The 21,507-nt window shown below is 35.8% G+C and overlaps 1 protein-coding gene across 5 annotated transcripts in view; it reads left to right on the top strand.

Moving 5' to 3' along the window:
- LOC132698711 (protein NDRG3) overlaps nt 1–19,870 on the top strand; it is a 33,580-nt gene extending 13,710 nt beyond the window's left edge. For 3 of the 5 annotated variants that reach the window (XM_060664912.1, XM_060664909.1, XM_060664911.1), the window contains 6 exons: nt 1,250–1,449; nt 1,506–1,626; nt 1,995–2,283; nt 2,340–2,606; nt 5,909–5,993; nt 18,201–19,870. In XM_060664912.1, coding sequence (XP_060520895.1) covers nt 1,250–1,449; nt 1,506–1,626; nt 1,995–2,283; nt 2,340–2,606; nt 5,909–5,993; nt 18,201–18,352 — 1,114 coding nt within the window. In that variant the 3' untranslated portion in view covers nt 18,353–19,870. Of the gene's footprint in view, nt 1–1,249; nt 1,450–1,505; nt 1,627–1,994; nt 2,284–2,339; nt 2,607–5,908; nt 5,994–13,836; nt 13,944–14,270; nt 14,292–18,200 lie in introns of all 5 variants that reach the window. The other 2 variants (XM_060664913.1, XM_060664910.1) reach the window with 2 other exon arrangements.
- Nucleotides 19,871–21,507: the final 1,637 nt, after the last annotated feature.

Here is a 21,507-nt window from a genome sequence, read left to right as displayed (position 1 = left end):
AGTGTCATTTACAAGTTTTTTGCCCATTACAGCCACATTGTACACGTAAATTGCTGAAGATAGAGGTGGTAGCTCTGAATCTCCCAATATTTTTTTCTGAATCCATGCGGTATGTCGTAATAGCAAATGTTTTGAAACTTTTTCACTGGGTTCTCCTATGTATGTAATTGTTTTAAATTGTTTGTGTTCTGTATTAGGTTTAGAATAAATAGAGTTTACTGTTGTCTGCCAAATCAAAAAAAAAATCCAGACAACAGTAAACTCTATTTAGCCGAAACCTAATACATAACACGGATAATTTAAAACAATTACATACATAAGAGAACTCAGTGATAAAGTTTCAAAACATTTGTCAAAATGTGGTTTAAAAATAGCTTTCAGAACTAACAACACAATAGGAAATTTTTTTAAAAACAGTAAAACGAAATGTCCAAAATCTCAAAAAATCAGGTGTCTACAGGTTGAAATGCGGATCTTGTCCTAAAATTTATATTGGACAAACAGGTAGATCCTTCAAGAAACGTATTAGCGAACAGAAAAGAGCGTTTAAAAACAATAGTCTAGATTCTAATCATGCTACACACTTAAGCACAGAAAAACACATTTTTGACGACGATTTTGATATTTTACATACAGCCACAAAAAGTAGAAACTTAAATTTATCGGAAGCCATGGAGATTAACAAAATGAGACATTCAGATGTATTGCTTAACGATCAATTAGATTTAAATACTTCTCCATTATTAAACTTTAATGTCATTTTTCGGTATATATAGTATCAGGTGGTTTGTAAATATTACATTTGATAGAGACACGTATATAATTTTGTGAAAATCTGAACTTTTAGTTCTTATTTATTTTGATAAATGGATTTTCGTCAAGTAAAAGCCACCTCAGTTCAATTTTTGAAAAGGTTTCGTTTGCCAAGCGCGCATGCTTCCGAACAATTTTATTTCATACAAGTACTTGCGAACAAACCTAGAATTTGATGCAGCTAGTTGTCGGTTACTTTATAACGTGACCATCATGTACACCAAGACTGTGAAAATAATTTCATCTACTTATAGACTCATTCGTTTCTACATTGGAATTACGCTTCTGGTATATTGTCGCTCAATCGAATGCTTTTGGGCAAAAAATCTAACCTAAAAACTGGCAATAGTTTCTCACGCTTATTAACGAATCACGCTGCGCACGCTGATTCGTGTATTATCGCTGCGTGAGACTTACAAGAGTCTTCCACTTGCAGCACTATGCCGTCGGACAGTATGGACGACATCGAGCTGAAGAATATAAAGCTCCAGTTTCCTCACGCGAGGTCGATGTCGCGTGAGGACTCGATCGCCGTGGAGGAAACGGTCGAGACAGATCGAGGCAATGTCGTCGTAGCAGTGCAAGGCAACCGGAATAAACCTGCCATAGTCACTTACCACGACCTAGGCCTTAACTGTAAGCTGTGCCCATTCTTCAGACTTTAAATAACGTCATTGTCTCTGTGTTTCCAGACATCTCCAATTTCCAAGCGTTCTTCAACTATATCGACATGCGAGCCTTAATCGAGAACTTTTGTATTTACCACGTGAACGCGCCTGGTCAAGAAGAAGGCGCGGCTACTTTGCCGGAAGAGTAAGTTCGCATTAAGCTTTAAGTTTAAGTTTCTGATCTAATGTACCTTTTCGCAATACCAGTGGGTTGGGCGAAATAACTGTTCAACGTAGGTGAGGGCATAAAAAAAGGTGTTTGACGTCACACGACAGTAGCGGATTCCAACGCCTCATTATTTTTATTATATTATATTATAATCGAATGCAAAACTGTATTGATCATCAGGGTGAATATTTTGAAAAACAATAAAGTTATATTTGTTGGTAGCTTATAGTCTTCCATTACAAATCCCGAAATATAAATTTTTCTTTTTCCCTTTTACTTTGGAAGCCGTCAGCAGGCCATTGTCTACAAACCGTTAGGTTTCCTTTTTACCGATCGATTTCCAGCTACGTGTATCCCACCATGGACGAGCTGGCCGACCAGCTCAACTACGTCACCACCCATTTCGGCCTGAAACAGTTCATCGGGTTCGGAGTGGGGGCCGGCGCTAATATCCTCTGCCGCTACGCGCTAGGCCATCCGGAACGCGTATCCGCCCTTTGTCTCATCAACTGTGTCAGCACTCAGCCTGGATGGATAGAGTGGGGCTACCAAAAGCTGAACACCAGACATTTGCGATCCAAGGGTATGACTCAGGGTGTGCTGGACTACCTCATGTGGCATCATTTCGGACGGGTTAGCAACGGGGTGGTTTTGGAAGCGCACAGGCTCACTTCACTGCTCCGTTGCAGAACAACGAGGAAAGGAACCACGACCTGGTGCAGGTCTACAAGAACTACTTCGAGCGGAACCTGAACCCGACGAATCTGGCGCTGTTCATCGACAGCTACGTGAAACGGACGGACCTTAACATCCAGCGCGACCTGGACGGCACCAAGAAGAACCAGTACACGCTCAAGGTGCCAGTGATGAACATCACCGCGGCATATAGCCCCCACGCGGACGACACTGTTACGTTCAATGGCCGTTTGGACCCGACGAACTCGTCGTGGATGAAGGTAAAGCGGGTACTATATAACAGTATACACTTTCAATATGCACAAATGTTTTTAAGACTTTCTGGGCGTCTAATTTGATCAGGCTTCCTACGAAAACCATACCAATTTTATAACGGTATACTCCAACAGAAAGTCCCGAAGTGGACAAATCTTTTTAAGACTTTCTGGGAGTCCATTTTGATGAGGCTTTCTACCAAAACCATAACAATCTTATAACAGTATTCACCAAACAGAAACTTCCGAAGCGGACAAATATTTTAAGACTCTCTGGGTGTTCATTCACCAATCTTTTAACAGTATACGCAAACAGAAAGTCCCGAAATGGACAAATCTTTTTTTAAGACTTTCTGGGCGTCCTTTTGCTCGGGCTTTGTACGAAAACCATACCAATCTTGGTGACAGTTGATGAAAACACAATAACAAAATAAAAACTATCAAACCAAAGCTATACACTTGAATAGTAAAAGTTGATTCTTGGACTTGGGAAACTGCTTTCGCAGGAGAACGATTGCCCCGTCACTTTAACGATAAAATAAATAAAGGTTCTTTTGTGGTTGGTACCGGTACTCTGTTGAGTGTGGTGTATAGTATTTGTTTTTCTGTCCTCGCTTCTCCGCCCCTCTGTTTTGCAGTTCAAGCGGTCTCTACACTCGCAAAATTGCGTTACGCTAAAATGATTATTTCAATATTGTCAAATATCAAATAGTATCTGCACCAAGTAAATCTGTTTACACTTGTGGTTTAAGTCTAGACTCAAATAAAAGTTAAATTTACATCGGAGGCCGGGAAGCTAAATAAATCGCGAGTTATTAAAGAATTAAACACAGATTCCTTCTTCTATATTTTTCCTTTTCCTTTACTTTATAAATTAGCGTTTTTGTTTTCAGATGTTTTGATGATTCGTCTGATTTATTATTAACTTTTCAGCTGGTAGTTTTGTATTTAATTCCTACAGCATATTTCGGTTAGTTTCGACATAATCCTTCTTTACTGATGTCCCTATTCCTGAAACACTCAACATTATTTCAGATGTGTAAAAAATTTCAGAAACTGGATCCAAACGTTCTCATCAGAGAAACCCACAATTCCTTCTACTAATTTCCTCATTGAGATATTAAGTGTTCCATCACAAAATACACTTCACCATAATCAAGGACAATAAGTCCGAAAGCAACTCCTCGCTTGCTACCGTTGTCGTTCCTTACATTCAAATCTTGAGAAGTATAACGTGAAAACCAGATTTACCACTTCAAAGATCTTTCAACATGCAATTCATGCAAATACCAACTAGGCTAAAAGGACAACTAACAAACAACCTTAACCGCTGCTCAGGTCTGTACCCTTCACCAATATTCTAATCAGTCAAAGTCCATGCTCCTCAAAAAATTTCAGTCATGCTCTGAAGAAGCCAAGAGGATGATTCGCGAAACCCGACGACCCAAGTGACATCCAGAAGTTTTCTAAACAGTACTGATTTATTATTATTATTTTTATATTGCTCGCTTACAACATTGACTTTTCCAAAACTTTTGTCTATACACTGTGACTGGTACAGGTATTCTTACTGCGTGCAGTAAGGAAGAACAATTTATCTGTGAAGGCACTATACAGTTTTGCATTTCATTCATTCAAGAAGTAGAGTATGTCTCAAAGTATATCGTTTTAACTTTTGACAAAACGTGATAAAAAGCTTACAGTTAAAGGACACCGAACTAAAACGGCGGGTAGTATACAGAATAAGGCTATACTTTTACCTCAAAAGCGCCCAGTTAAAGGGCTTCACCAAGGAGCCAGTGAAGTCTGATCCGTGGGGTGCTTCAAAAAAGTTGAGTCTTTAAGCTTTCCAAAACCATATAACAAAGTATGATTATCATTAAAAGAAGATTAATTACAGCCATTTAAAAATTAGTAAATTTTGAATTTTTCAGAAAGAGCTTTTAATAATTTTTTATCTACACAATTTCTCAAAATTTTGATCCTAACTAACTCTGATTAGAAAAATTAATCTAAAAAAATTGACAATTTCAATTCTGTATAAGAGAAGGCATTTAAAATATTCAGAAGTATTTAAATGTTATTTTCACAACTTTTCAATTCAATTTTTTAATCAGGGAATAGTCATATGGATTACAAATTTCAAAAATGGTTGTCAGCACGTAGTGCGGGTGGCAGAACTCATTATGATGTAATATGTATTATTACATGTAATCATCGATTACAATTTTTTGACGATTTGACTTTTTCCATTCTTCATTTAAATATTTAGACTGAGCTTCTGTTAAAGAATGTGCTGAGTTATGATTATATATAACAAACAAATTCTCAAGGCGATTTTTAAATGTATGCTAATTATTTTTTGTTTCTGCGTTTTATTTTCTTTATTTTTTTTTCAAAAGTTACCACTCTCGATAACCTTTCTTCATTTTAGTAATAGGTTTGACAGATGGTAATCACTTCATCAAAACACTATCGAATTGTGAGGTTAGAATCTGTATGCTTGTAGAAAAATAAATGTAAAACTTTTCTTATACTCGGTAATTGTCGTTTACTTAATTTTCTACATGAAAAACCAACCAAATAAATTTTCTTTTCAGCCACTTTACTGATAATAATTGAAACTACTGGGTGTATTCTGTAATTGAGTAAAAAGCATGCTCCAGAAGAAACAGTCTAATTTCCATGGATAATTTAGACTGTGGTAAATCTCTGATATGTTGAGGAAGAACATTGTACAAGTCGGTGCGAGGCTTATTCTTTGCCGAGGTCTTCAGTCTGGAATAGTATGGTACGATGAGGTCTGCCTCATCGTACCATACATGTCAGCATGTCTTTCAAAAGCATGTATATTTTCATGGCCATGGAAAGCTTAAAGACTTAACTTTAACAATATAAATTGGTTGTTTGTAAAAAATCGCTAACATTATACGTAAATTTAATTTTAGTGAACAAAGAATTTTTCCCATGCTGGGGAAAAAAAAAATAGCGACCCTTAGCGTTGAGCTACAGGACTCATCATTGGTGAGGATTTTTTTTATATCAAAAAGAAACATTTGAGAGGGTAAGAGCTAAAAAAAAAAATTGAGAATTTTTTTTTTGAAGCATCCTACTGATCAGACACGAACCCGGGCGAAGCTAATGCGATTGCCAGTTTTCTCAAATCTTTAAGAGTGAAACGGAATAAGATTTTGAATGCACGCTTACTTATTTAGGTACTTATCGATTTAAAAGTCAAGTCAAAACGATATACTTGGAGACAGAGTACGGGCGAGGTAGACATTTGAGGTCGGTCTTTTGGATTTAAGATATCCGACTGCGGCATGGTGCTGGAGGAGCAACCCGGCAAGGTCAGCGAGGCGTTTCGCCTTTTCCTACAGGGAGAGGGATACGGTAAGTGAACGCGTCGTTCCGACCGAAAGCACAAACACACGCGCGTAGCGAATCAGTTGTTTGCTAGCGGTACCGTAATTAAAATATTTTTTTGGGGGATAAACGTGTTAAAAATTGCCGCAAGAGTATTTGTAACGATATCGCTACCACGCTCTCAGGTACACCGCTTCGCAATGATGTAATTATTGTTATCTTGGGATTTTTTGGATATTTGGTGCGCCGCGCACGTGGCATATCCATTTTGCGCCCAGGTATTGCGGAAAAATTTTCAGTTTTTCTGCAAAAAAAATATATATTGTGCGGGATTTTTCCATTAGGAGTTGTGCGAGAAACAAAATACTTGGTAGGTGGCCGTAATAATAAAAATATTTTCGCTATTTCAATGTTGCCAGTTTTGGTATCTCATGAAACTTCTGATGGGAACCCCCGTATATCATTGACTGACCAATTAGTTTTGGTTCGTTAGACTGACCAATTAGTTTAGTCACCACTTTCGTCAATTTGTGTTCATATATCAGCAATTCCAAAACGTTTTACCAAATAAGAAAAGTTAATGTTTCCCAAACTAGGTGGTCTATCAGAAGAAGCAGAATAACGTTTAAAGATGGCAGCTTATGGCCACTAGGTAGAATAATTTTTAAATATTTCGAGAAAAGCATTAATCATGGACATGTAAAACTTTTTCACACACATTCCTTCTTCTTCCGAAATCCAAAAAAGGTTCTTTTAAGAAATATTAGAAAAAAGTACTTCAAATGTTCAAGTTTTTGAACCGTACTAGTAAATGTAAACGTACTAAATGGAATGTAAAATTGGCTAGGATATTTAGCTTTAACCAAACTTTGGTTTTTAGTTAGTTGCGATTCCTATTCGATTAATTATATTAATTAATATAATATAATATAATATAATAAAATATTAATATAAAATATTAATCCTCACAGTTAAAGGGCTCAGGAACTTTCGCAAAATCGTTGTAATTTTATTGTGCGTTCACCCTGTATAAAGTGTCCTTCATATCTCGTCGAACTTCAGAGTTACGGCAAACCTCGGTAAAAATTAAAATTTGTACTGGTAATTGCAATTTAAAATTATATTTTTTCAAATTTCTCGCGCACCCTGTATTATAGACGAAAACCGGATCTCCCTCTCGACACAGTTTACGAAACTGTTCAAATCAAATTATCCCATCTCCAAAGTTAATCATTTATCGCCAATAATTTACCCACAAAAACGAAAATTTTTGGGATCTTTTAGATTTTTTGTCCATAAACGACACACCCTGTATATAATTCAAACAATGTTCGAAGTAGAGGTTTTCGAGAAAATATTTTTTTCTGAAACCATGCAGTGCGCTGTAATAATCAATGACGTCATCGCGTCTTGACAGATCTCGAAATAGCGATTTCGATATGGTTTTTTTCAAATATCTCGAGCAGCGTATGTGATAGACGTAAACCGCAAATAAAAAAATTGTAGATCTGGATACGGCCCATAATACTTTTTGAACCAATTAACCATATTTTTTACGATTTTTGATTTACGCCAATAATTTATTCTGTAAAAGAACAATTTTCTGTCTTTTAAATTTTTGCCTATAATTTGAAAACACTCTATATAATTGAAAGAATTCCTGAAACAAATGTTATTTTACTGGATTTTCCGCGTGTACTGGTTTAATAATTTTGCCGACCGGGTGAAGGATTGTGGAGTAAAAAAAAAAAAAAAAATTAAACACTTTTTAAAAAATACTTGGTAAAACTTGATTGCACCCAATTTCTACCGTTTAAATGTGGACACGGACTTTTACTTTTCTGGTAAATTTGAAGTTGATATCTGCAAGTTTAGGACAATTAACACATTTCCCATTTAGCACGGAATATCGGGAACACCCTGTACAATAGGTGAAAACCTTAAATACAAAAGTTTTTGCTGTCTATGCGGGCTATATCGCAATATAAAAGAAAGTGAGATCCGTAGTTGTAGTTATAACGAATTTTCGATAATAGGGGGACCCATTTTTCAGTTTTTTTGAATTTGCGGCGCACCCTGTATATTTTTGAAAAATTGTCAAGAATAAAAGTTTATGGAGCGTCTTCTGGCGTAAGAATTTTTTTGTTCTCGTAAACGGTTTTTGAAAAATGATGTTTTTTGTAGATACTTTCGAAAAATTCCCTTTCATCGATCTTCAAAAGTAACAAGCAAGCAAGCAAGGTGTTTCTGTGGCCTGTTGGCCTTCTTTTGTGAAGCTCCAGTGCTTGCGTTATTTTTTGCGTCTTCCCTTTGAACTCTAACAACGAATTAACTCGTGTGTAAATGCTCTACATCTGTAGACCGCGTGGAAGCTATCATTAACTTTTCTGCATTTCTGGTAGCACATCTCCGCATGTAAACCCAGACGGAAGCTTGCCTTTGCCAAAAACGGCTGTTTAACTGTGAGCATTAATATCATTGACCAGCTCCTTCTATTATGTAAGGGGCTGGTTCCTTTTATCTAGGTCTCTTCGTTTGACTACCAGTAGCCCCCGTTACTGTCGTTCACTTTCCGATATAACTAACCAATCTCTCAACCTATTTGTTGTATATTATGACATAAGATTTAAGTTATCGCATACAGGGAGTTTACAAAAAATTACAAAAAATTATGAACATGTTATATCTATATGATACAGGCAAGCTGTAAACAAAATAATATTTCAAATATTTCAAAAAAATACCTTTCATAGGCCATCGAGTTTGAGAAAGCTTCTACATGCAGTTTGTTCAAGGCCACTTTGGGTATAAGGAAAACGTCGTTCCCGGTGTCATTTGCTCATACTATCAAAATCAGTGGCGCGCCATCATTGTGGTGCCAAATATCATTAAAATATCTAGTTCAGGACATTTGTTCACATGAGACTTTCTCTTTGAAATGGACCCAAAAATCACAAGACAATACGTAAGAAATGTTGGTTTCAATTGGAAGAAGGCGGAGACTATCGCGAAAAATGGTTTAAAAATCAGCTCATAGCAAACAGTTTGACAGTGACGGATAACGCAAAATCATGTACACAGCAAAACCAAATACAAATGTAAATAAAAGATCTGTCAAAGCAATGTAACACGACCTGGTGATCTCTAATTCACAGGCAACCTTACAATAATCGTATTAAATTAAATTGTTATTAAAGGTCCATTTATGTAAAATTTTTTCTTGCAAAAACTGGCTAATCAAATTGGTATTCGTGTTGATCGTGAAGAGACCTTTAAAAGGAGGTATCACATGGCCTCTTCTACTATTAATAAAAAATAAGGCAGTTTTAGAAGCAAGAAACTATGTCAAATAAGTCTCCGCACACTATTATTTCTTATGATAAATTAAAAAGTTTCTTAAAGGCTTAATATTTTATGCAATTGCCATTTGGTTTGATAATGGCACTAAGTCTTTTTGTAAGACTTAAAACAAGCTTTCTGGCGATATGTTTTCCCACTCTTTAATTCTTATAGTTCTTTCTTTCTAGTTTTTCAACATTTTGGTTTAAATTATTCTCTAGGTTGTTCAAATAGGTTGGTCCATGATTCCGTCAAAAAAAAAGCTAAAATAAAACATTACCTCCACCATGCTTCACCGCAGGACAGACATTTTCGATGTATGTTCAGAGCTGTTTTTTATCCCCACCATCTGACCCAAAAAGATTAATTTTTGTTTCGTCACTGACGAAAACGTTTTCCCAAAACTCCCTGCGTTTGTTTTCGTTTTTTTTTTTGGCAACGCGGCATTTATAACCTGCTCTTGCACTTATTTGAATTAATTCTAATTTTTTTCACAACAGAAGACTCTTTTCGTGCAGACGACCAGAGCGTGGCCACACTTTATAAGATCCGGTGGATTTTATTTATATTTTACCAACATCTCTAAATTTCGCAATTTTTAACGCTCATTTTGCTTTCACTTTAGTGACGTCAAAAATAAACAAGTAAAACTCATTTGTTTAAACGAAATTTGATACAAGCCGACTTGATAAAATATTGATAATTAACGCTGTTACCCGCTGTCCGGAATAGTGATTTATTAAAGTATATGGAGACTTATTTAACATAGTTTCCTGCTTCTAAAACTACCTTTTTGACAGACTGTACCAACTGTGCCAACTTTTACCGTGCCATATACAAGGGTACAAAAAATAAATATTATATTAATAGTAAATTAAACTAAAAAATAGTAAAAGTTGAAAAAACCTTCTGATTTATTATAAGTCTCACAAAACTTTGGAGAATATTCAGTCTGGATAAATGCTAAATATTTTATTTATTGATAAAATCGCTTCAAGTGGGAAATGTTTAATTAAAAATACCTACATACAGAGTATTTAAAACTGTGTCGACTGGAAATTGTTTCTTGAGTGCTACGAAAAATGGATATGCGACGGGCTACGCGTGTAGAGTCGTTTTCTATGTCGACGACTCGTCGACAATATAATATGTTAAGTAGAAATACAAACACGAAAATACACTGAGTTTCGTTTATTTTACAATGTTTGCATTGGTTGGACAATTTACGCGGACGGTATGTATTGGTTCTAATTGTTATTCCGTTCTCATTTTTCTTTGGCCGTTTTCCGTTGTCGTTTTCGTTCGTTTTGTTGTTGTTGTTTTTTTTTATGTTCAGCAGCTGCCTCGGTAAAGCCCAGTCCGAAGTTGGATCCGGTTTTGGAGAAATATTGAGTCATTTAAGCGTTTGCCAAAGTTCCCAGTTCCGTCGTGGTCGTTTTGTATATTTCAAATTTTAAAGTTATATCTAATCCGATATATTATAACGATACCGATATAAAGTGTCGAACTTAGAGACGCGAGATTTTTGTATCAACCATTCCGGACTGGTTTTCCTGCTCCAGTTGTATACCGAACCATCCACGTGCACATACATGTTCCATGAGCAAGCCTTTAAGCCCTTGATTTAAATTTTCGTAAAGTTGTTTTTTTTAGTTTGTTTTTCAGCTTCGCGCCTTCGCCAATATACGGAATCGAAATTTTATTGAGAAAGTAAGCGTGATTGGACGCGTTTCAGGCGGTGAAAATTAAAACAAAAAGTTCCATTATATTTTTAATTTAAATCCCTAACGAGGTAACTCTAAACATTGACCATTGATTTCAAAAACGTTTCTTCATCAGAAATTACAAAAAAAGGATATAATTATATCGTTAAGACTTCTACAAAACTGATATACGTGGTGTGTTCAAAAAGTAAGGTGACATTTGTAATTCTACGGGCTACGTACATTCGATGTTGGATATGTTTTTTTTGGTATGCCCCTAAGATAGTTTCAACCAGCTTGCACTTTTTTTTGTGAGACAGAAGCTTTAGACGTGTTTTGTGTGGTCGGCGAATTTCTGCTTTAAAAAAAAGACATACAGTGCTACAAAACTTTGAGCAAAAAAAAAATGTTTACAAGTGATACGAGGGAGGACGCGATTAATTTTAATGAATAAATAAATACTTTTCGATGCAACTTAAAAGTGACGTTACTTTTTCAACTTTACTTGTTGAAAATGCATTTAACAAAATAAATAAGAACTAAAAGTTCCGATTTTCACGAAATTATATATTTTCACATGACAATTGTTTGGACATTTGACATAGAAAAACACGGTGTTGTCGAAAATATATAATTTCGTGAAAATCTGAACTTTTGGTTCTTAATAAATAAAACACTTTGATAGTGCTGTGGTTTTCTTTACAAGTTCGGCAATTTTCATACAGGCTTGTGAAAGCTGGTATATGGCCCCGACTTATATAGTCTTTTATTGACAATTTTCACCAATTGTTCCGACGCGTATCGGCCATCTTGTTGTCAGAAAAAAAAAATCGAAATTTCCATTTTCAGGTAGACCCGGCAACATTGCAAATGCCAAAACATTTTTAAGCTGTACGTCAGGGTCAATTATGGCAGCATACCAAACCTCAAAACAATATCTACTTGGATTGTCTTAAAACTTCTTGTAAAAACTGCAACAAAGTTTTTTGCTTAAGATTTCAATTATTATCGACATACATATTTTATTTCTAGTTTGTATTGAAAAATGTCACCAAAAAAAAACCCTGAAAACGCATTCAATACGCAAAGGCACAACTATGAAGGTTGTGGAAAGTGTTTTAATCTCGCAATTTTGCGACCAAATGTACAGGGTGGTCCATTTAAGGTAGAAGTATAACTAAAAAAATAACGTATACAAATTTTATTTATAGTATTTTTTATGTATACAGAGTGTTCCGTTGTGCCAGGACGGCAACCAACTTTGTTTTTTTTTAATTGAATTCTATGAATATTATTTCAAAAATTGTGATTATTCGCTTGATTTTTTGTCATACGAAATTTTGCGTAGTTTTTGCGAGTAATGACCATTTTGTTTTGCGTCAAATCAGGTGTTTTTTACACTTGAAAACTAAAATTCTGAAATTTTTATTGTGTACATACTCAGCGTCTCCATAAAATGCCGTTTTGCATTTTTAAAAAGTCCGAATACTTCCGAAAATGTTCCACAAAAAAAAATGGATTTTTCAATTTTGGTTTCTGTTGTCTTCTGGCTTTTGGTTAAAATAAATTCGCTTATGGCGCCCATCATCAACTGATTTCCTTTTAATACGGGCCTGTTTTCAATTTAATTAAATCCTTTCATCGCTCTTAAATATCATCATTTTACATTTATTTAACCATAATACGGCCCTGCATTTTTAAATTATTACATTTTCGTTACATTTCGTTAATTTAATTCACCATAAGTATTCCAAGAGGTATCATTTTGTCTCGATGCATTTTCTTGCTTGCCTATGCATTTTTTAAGTTTTGTTAGTTTGTTTTGTTGTTGTTATTATTTAAGGTGAACATCAACTCCAGGTATTCAAATAGACAATTTGCTCATGAACTCAACAGAAAACGTATACTAAATACTTTACATTCACATGCATACAAAGGGCTTAAAATTCGCAGGCTTGGAGATAATTAGGAGTTAGTTCGAAAAATAGGTAAAAATGCAGATTTCTTTAATAATATAATATTCAGTCAACTAGCGGATGATTCAATAGAAACATTATTGGTCTATGGATGATCCAAGAATAAACCAGAATGTACGAATTAAAGGGAAGGGAGAAAGGGAGGGGACCTTAACTTTTGGAATGATGTCTTAGACTCTCTAGACAATCAATCAACCTTTGACGGTATTGCGCAACAATTCCTTAACCATGTATTCCCTAATAATTTGATAGGAAACAATGGTTTTGTGAGATGGCCCGCCAGAATTTGACAAGGGAGGTTTCTGCCATTCCTGCGAGAACAATTCATCGAACTATATTAAAAATTCAAAGCAAAACTAGAAAATATATCGAGGCAGAAAAAAACACTTATAGTGATAAAATCCTGTTTATTTTTAATATGGGTATCAATCTTGCAGTATCTGTTAGATATCAAATGAATTGCGATAAAAACTCTTTTTTTTAACTTCTCGCCCAAACATATCATTTAGGGCCGTATTATGGTTAAATGAATATAAAATATTTTGGTGGCGGAATTATGAGCACGAAACGTCGGCAAATATCAGAGTCACAATATATAGCGTTTCAAAAGTCGGGTCCGTATTTAAAAAAAATTAGTTGATCGTACTGAGTTACGGAGCAGAAAAAGTGTTAAAGCCAGGAAACAATAGAAATCGATTTTTTTTTCCGAATATTTGCCATTGATGAGCGCCGGAATTTGAGCCACCCTGTACAAGGCGCCATTGTTAAAGAGTGCTTCGGCGAGGGCGTTTCGTCACGTAACACACACAAAAAAGTTTCAGTCCGAATTGCTGAGGAATCGTGTTGTTTTAGCCGTACACGTGAGGCGACGTTCTAGCTGTGTGAGTGTGGGTTCGTTAGTCACCGCGAGTGCAAAGTAAAGCTTGTCGGTGCGATCCAGAGATAAAAACACCTCTCATGTAAGTTGAACGATACCCGACCCAGTCGGCACACCGCGTCACACTAAACATTCTAACACTTCCGAGTTATACCGCTGCGGGAAAATATTCTCCAGCCATTTACCCTGGATATTGGCCGATAACAAGACCCGATCGTTAAGACCTATCTTACCTGCTTACCTTACCTGCTTCCACTCGTATACTAAGAATTACCCAAAAAAAGTGAGTTATTAAAAATTTGCAAATATTTCAAAACAAACTTGCCTCCATACACTTGAAAGAGACCATGCGATGCAATGGTAAAAACAGTTTTTTTTATCTTTTAACTAACATTTAACTAAAACTTAGCGACCAGCCCAAGTTTTTCTCGCTGAACGTTGGTTAGCTTTTGATTATGGTTTATACAACTGGGCCTAGTGTTTCTATGTAGATTATAACTAAAAAAAGGGAAGACAATGACCGCATAACCTTATTTTTGTTCTGGTCAAAACGAAATATTTTTTTTTTGTTTTTATTATATACACACGTTTAAATAAAACCTATCCGCTAGCCTAGGTTCTTCGGTTAGCTTTTGATATATTTATACTAGCTCTGATGGTTCTATTAAGGTTACACCTGAGAGTGATTAGACAATGAAAACAATCTTCATTTTGTTGTGATCAGAAGAAACTACGTTCTTTTATTAATTTTTATTATTATTATTATTTAACCAAAACTTAGCTACTAGCCCAACAAGTTTTTCCTGCTGAACTTTGGTTAGGTTTAAGGTTTATGTAACAGGGCCTAATAGTTCTATTAGGGTTGTAATTGAAAGATGGCGCATTGACAGCATAACCTTTTTTTTGTGGCTTGACTACTAGCCCAAGAAGTTCTTTTCTATGGTTCTATCAAGTTTACATCTGAAGGGAATAATATTTTTGTGGTGACCACAAGAAAGTAAGAAACACCTAGGAAAATTCTTCTTCTTCTTCATGATCCGAAATACTTATATAATTCGACTCTCAGTTTACAGTGAAAGTTAAATCATCGACGCAAGGGTTTTTTGGGTTAGAGGCCGTGTTAGAAGTCGTAATAAAAATGCGGAAATTCATTTGAAAAAATTTTATAATTAGAAAATATTTTTAAAAAAGCAGGGAAAACCGGATATTCGTGTCCATACAGCAAAAAAAATTAGGGAGGTGCATGCATGCTGGGGTATTTTAGTCCGCGGGTATAACTCGTCTATGGCTAAACTAACACCGAAGTGTCAACGTCGATTCCAAAAATTGTCGGATTCTTCTCGCTACTCAACTTCGAATTTATTTTTTTTTCCGCCCTCTGGTGGTCATCTGTACAACAACGTCCGGGTAAGGTGCCCTCCCTACATTTTACACTCCCGGAACAGACAGCGCCTTCGGACGAGGTTCAGCCGTCTTATCGCCGAGATAGAGAGAGAGATCGGCCTACAAATATTTATTTTTAGTTCCCTTAGCTAGCTTAAAATGTCTTCCGTTATTTCGTTTCCGTTTCGCTGTAACCAAACAGCTGCATGTTTTGATTTCTTTTAATTTGCACACCAACACCTATACACGTGCTCGTATTTTGGCGGCAAGGTTTTGTTTGCCCAAGGTTTTTTTTTTAAATAACTAAAAACGCATTTTTTTTTTTTGGTTTTTATTTTTTCGGTGGGACGGAACCTTTACCCCGCGTCACCGAAAAATGGCGTTTTACTTCAGTAGCGGCGGTCGGGCAACGTTTCGGCAACCGGTTCGTTGGTTTCCCGCTTCCACAGGCTACTGTAATACTTCTGGATTCCTCCTGCGTCGGTTTTTGCCGAGAGACGTTTCGCCAATCATCCTGTTGGTTTCTTCAGAGCTTGACTGAAACTGCTTATATATCGTTTGAGGGGGCGGAGCTAAATGAGGGGCATAAACTCCGTCTCCGTCTCATATTGGTGACAGATTTCTATAGAATTTTAGTTATATCGAATAAAATTTTTCCCTATCAGACTCCTTGAAAAAATCTGTTACCCCTCCTGATTCTAAAATTCCTCGTTTCTACGCAATTCCAAAGATTCACAAACCAGGATTACCCCTTCGACCTATTGTCAGCACAAAGTTCCTATTCCTGAAACTGTCGACATCATTTCAGATATATTAAAATCCGAGAATCTGGAACCCCACCTTAATTGAAAAATGCTCGTCGGGAACATATTTTTGTGCAAAACGTCGGGAACAGCTATGGGTTCTCTACTATCACCAGTCATCAGGAATATATTTATGGAAGCCTTTGAGAAGAAAGCTCTCGACACCTTTCATCTAAAACCAAAATTATAGAAACGCTACGTCGATGACACTATTGTTATTTGGCCTCATGGTCAAGAAACCCTATTAGATTTTCTTAGACCCGGAATTAAAACACCTTATCTCTGCTCTTCTCTCTAATAATTTCCACATTAAAGATATTAAGCGTTCCATCAAAAAATACACTTCACCACAACCTTCCAATAGCAATGAGGCCGACAGCAACCGCGGTCCTTCCTTAGATTCAAAACATCACTGAACACATATCAAAAGTTTTATAGAAATACAACGTCAAAACCTGATTTACCACTTGTCCAAAAATCTCTCAACATCTTCGGTCCGTCAAAGACAAAATTCCATTTGAGATGCCAGAAGTTTACAGTATTCCATGCATATGCGGCAAAAAATACATTGGAGAGACCGGACGAAAAATATCAACTAGACTCAAAGAACACGAAACGGCCTTACGACTAAGACAAATAAACTCATCAGCTGTTGCCGTACAAAATCACGAAACCGGTCATACAAAAAATTTATTCGATAAAACTAAAAGGCATGTAATCAGTTCTTCTATCAAGAAAAATCCGAGAGTCTATAGCAATCTATAAACAACCTAACAATCTTAACCGTGACTCAGGTCTCTACCTGTCACCAATATGGGAATCAATCATCTGAGACCGTGTTTATGCCCTTCATTTAGCTCCGCCCACCTCAAAAAATATATAAGCAGGTGCAGAATCAAATACGAGCCAACAGGAGGATTGGCGCAACGTCAGCTAGTTCGACTCAGCAGAAACCGACGCGGAAGTTTTGTAAAAAGTATTAATTTTGGGAATGGGAAAATACATATACATTTTTGTTGTACATTTTCAAAAGAAAACATCGTATGAACGTCTTCAATTTTGAGATGACTTTTTTACCTATGAAAATCTTTCATTCGGATAACAACGTTATTAGGATGTCCTTTAAGGCGTACTTTGTTTTTTTTATACAGTTCTCCGTTTTCTCATAAACTGTCTATTTTGGCAGACGTTGCCGGTACGCCACTGATTTCTCTTAAAAATAAAAATTGTTCTCACAAACTCCAATCATTTTTAAATACATAACAATATTGTTGAAATCTGAGACAGCTTGCAGAAAAGTTAGTTTTTATTTTTAAGCCACTGATATTCTTTTAAAAAAATAATGACATTTGCGTTCATTTACGAGCACGATTGTAAAAATAATTTTTATTTTGCACTGAGGTCGCTTTTACTTGATAAAAATTCATTTAACACAATTAAATTTGAACAAAAAATGTTCAGATTTTGACAGTTTTTAATGCTTTATGACAGCTGTTTCGGGGACACCGTGCCTTTATCAAATGCAAAATATGACAATATTCTGAGACCTATACCGGGTGACACAAGAAACTGGGAGCACTCTATAACTTCTAAACGGCTTCATATGGCAATTTCAAATTTGGAAGGGTTAATATAGGCTGAATGCTCAATTTTTTGGCAATATGTAGTTACTTCCGGTTTGAGCAGAAACGACAGTAACTTTCGAATTTTAAATGGCTTTTAACAATGATTACTACCCCTCTTTGATAGATAAGATTATTACCATAAAGTAGTTTCAAATGACTTTGAACTCTATCTATCGAAACCAAAATTTATAAAAGAATAAAGTACATAGGAAAACCTGGTAAGAAAATTTCGAAACATCTGTCTAAATTAAAATCAAGAAAATAATTTTCTTTACAAATGATTGGAGTTTGTAAGAATAATTTTTATTTTAAGAGAAATCAGTGGCGTACCGTGTTGTGTAGTGAGAAAACGGTGAACTGTAGAAAAAATCTGAGTATGCCGCTGCATTTGCCTTAAAAGACACAGATTTTCATAAGTAAAACGTCAAAATTCGTGTCGTCCGAAACGTTGGCCAATCGCGGGCTCCCGATACGATCGGGCCTACGTCGCGCGGCACAGGCCGTTGACCTAATCGAATTCTGTTTCAGCGGCGCCGTTGTCTCCCGCCAAAATGGCGTTGTTCCGCAAACAATCGCTGGAGGAGATGTTCAAATCCAAGCTGCATTCGGGCGGCCACAAATGGCCGCTCGGCATTATCATTAACATAACGGAGAACCCGATCGCGGCCGTTGTCTGCTAAAAAAAAAAAGTTTCAAAGCCTCTGTATTGAAATTTACACGACGGACGGAGGTAATTTGTATATCGCAGTTTTTTTTTTGTTTGGGATGGGGGAGGCTTGACGCAATGGGTAAGTTCCCGTTCATATCCATTTCGACATATCCGGGTATTTTTTAAGGTTTGAGGTGAATCGACTGTGATAAATTTCAATACAGAAATATTATATACGTTGGCCACTGCCCCACACACACACACACAGACACACACACATGCAATAAATTCGTGTTGGTCCCGTTTAAATCAGCGGAATTCTCATGTCCGGAAAAATTTTGCGAGTCCGAAAGAAAACGCCCTTCATGGTTAAAAATTCCATTTAGCCATAGTGAATTGGACCTTTACTGAAGGTTGCCAACGTCTGATATGCGACTCAAAGAAGAAAAAAAAAATCTGAAACCTAACTAATATTTCAATGGTTATCCCAAGGCCTGTGGTGTTGCCGGTTGTTGGTTGTTCGAATGCTTTGAAGCTTTGAGTTATGTGAGGTATTGGGTTGTGACGAACAAAGTCGCTCAACAGACCGAGGAGAGTAAGAAACGTTATCAAAACGCTAACGTCCCACTTCTATATGAGACTGTCAAAAGCAAAGAGACGTAGACTTCAATTGAGTTGAAACATCTTCATAATTTTCTGCAACAGCTCTCTTTAACAGGATTATGAATATTATTTTGCTGGCAATACTGCAAATTAAGACCCCAAATTTCAATATTGTTATAGATCTTCATTGGAGAAACTATTACATTTGTATCGACATTGATGATCTGCCAGTTTGCCAACAATTTTAAGGGCGAACTAACTGTAGAAGTCTGTGAAATGTAGTGACCTCTCGGCACCCCAGAAGTCACATCCAATCACACCGGTCGTAATAATTTGGCACAGTCTAACATACTTTGCCAAAACAAAAAGATCCCAAAGTCTCCCATGGGTTGATGGAATCGTCTAAGGCTAAGTCGATGCATCACGACCATTTTCCATGGTCTCATTGATTTTCCGGACGCAATAATTTTTCCGGACTCCGACTAGGGTCTCTCTATTTTTTTATTTCACTAAACACCATCGAAGCGAAATCGCGATGATAATTGTCACAGCCAGTGTGCAACAAAAAATGCAGCCAATTTAGCCCGTCGCTTTGTTAGGGTACAACTTTTACATCTTTCGGAGGTTTCGTTAATACGTACAGGGTGTTTAATATTTTGTACGCCGTTAGCTAGCTAGTAGGTCGTTGCTTTCCTCGTCGCTAGGACAGTGTAGGGTTTTCATCCTCTTTAAAAAACTGAAGCTTTATTTTTCAGTTTATAATATAGAACGCCTCGTTTGTATCGATATAGGAGTTGTTGGATTTAGTTAGTTTGTTTTCGGGATGTATTCCGTTACGACATGTGAATAAAAATATAAAAATATGAAATGATATATAAAGCGTATTGTGCCTCACTTCGTAAATTTTATTTGAGCACTCATTGATTTTAATAAATTGTTGAGAAAATTTCGTTTTTTGTTTTATTATCCCGACGTAACCAGAAAACATTTTATAATTGTTCAAACGACAAACGACAAATGTCATTTGATGAAGACACGGTGTTGTCGAAACAATTGTCATGTCAAATATATAATTTCGTGAAAATCTGAACTTTTAGTTCTTATTTTGACAAATGGATTTTCATCAAGTAATACCACCTCAGTTCAATTTTTAAAAAGTTTACACCTCACACAGCTGATCAGTTTTATCCCCGTATCCACCAATGTAAAAAATAGCTGCTTTACAAGTAGTTAAGCAGAATTTTACTCAAAAGCCAGTAGTAACAGAAAATTGCGAACAAAAGTTTGGATTTCATTCGCTCCTTTAATTGTTGTAAATAAAATAATCCCCAAATTAATACTAGCCAATGTGTTGATAGCACAACCTAAACCTTTTGCTTTTCATAAAAATTATTTGGCAAAAACAATAGTGACATCTATCAACCTATGAAATGCCTGTGAAAAATTATATTTCTGACATTTTTTTCAAAAAGTATTTTCCAAAATTGACGTAAAAATGCATCTTGCTGCAATGCAAAGCTGTCACGAATTCGACAGAAGGAACCATTGTTCTTTTAACTGTTATACATCAATTAAGTATATAACGAGTTAATCAACAGTTTCTTGACAGGTGATTAGGGTGTTTATGGGTGGATTATACTTATAAATCTATGTTTTGAAATAGACAAAATGTTAGGAATATGAATATTTATCAACTGGAGAGACAGAAAAAGATAACTACAAACTATTTTGCCGCATCTTCATCTATTTAAGCCTAGATGGCGCAGTAAATACATTATGGTTAAGCCGTGTTTATGCTATGCTTCAGTCAATGTTAATATTCGTTCATTGCACAAAAGTTAATATTTATTAATATTGTCAAAAGTATTTCGAGTTTTCTATGTTGCACGTTAAAAATATCGCATTTAGAATTGATATGAAACAACTCTCATTTATTTCTTTCATTGTAAATTAAACAAAGTTCGTTTATAATGGAAATTCCAACATTTAAACTCAGTATTACTGGACGAGATTGTGACAAAGATAATGAAGCAAAAGTAAAATGACTATTTTAATTGTGCAAAATCTAATTGATATTTGATTTGATTTCAGGGCACGTAATATCGCACACATCTATCATGCACTTACATATATAAATTATATTATATATATAAATTCTCCATCTGAAAATGCTTTACTAGATTTAGCAATATTATAAGCCAACACATAACTGGCTTTCGTAGCGCATCTTTGAGAGTGATTAGCTCTCTGAAATAATTGTTGTTGACTTGATAAATTTCCGCGGGCCGTACTTTCCCCATCACTGCATTAGCATATTGCTGTCCCTTTGCATTTTTTTTTGTTACTTATGTCCCTGTTCTGTAGTTGGTTTTATCCTGTTGAACAGTGTATTTAAATTAATAAATAAATATAACAATATACAATTTATTTCTATTCTATTTCTAACCAAGCCGCTACAATCTCATTATGACCGTGTTTCTAGTAGGTTCTGCCATTTATAGCACGAGCAAGTTGCAAAAACCGTTACAAAATAGAATTTTGATTTAGTTGATCCGCAAATGGCAGCGACATAGCTAAGACATA

This window comes from Cylas formicarius, unplaced genomic scaffold, assembly GCF_029955315.1.
Source record: "Cylas formicarius isolate icCylForm1 unplaced genomic scaffold, icCylForm1.1 PGA_scaffold_2__14_contigs__length_35257938, whole genome shotgun sequence".
Taxonomy (NCBI): Eukaryota; Metazoa; Arthropoda; class Insecta; order Coleoptera; family Brentidae; genus Cylas; species Cylas formicarius.
This window is presented reverse-complemented; position numbering and strand designations above follow the sequence as displayed.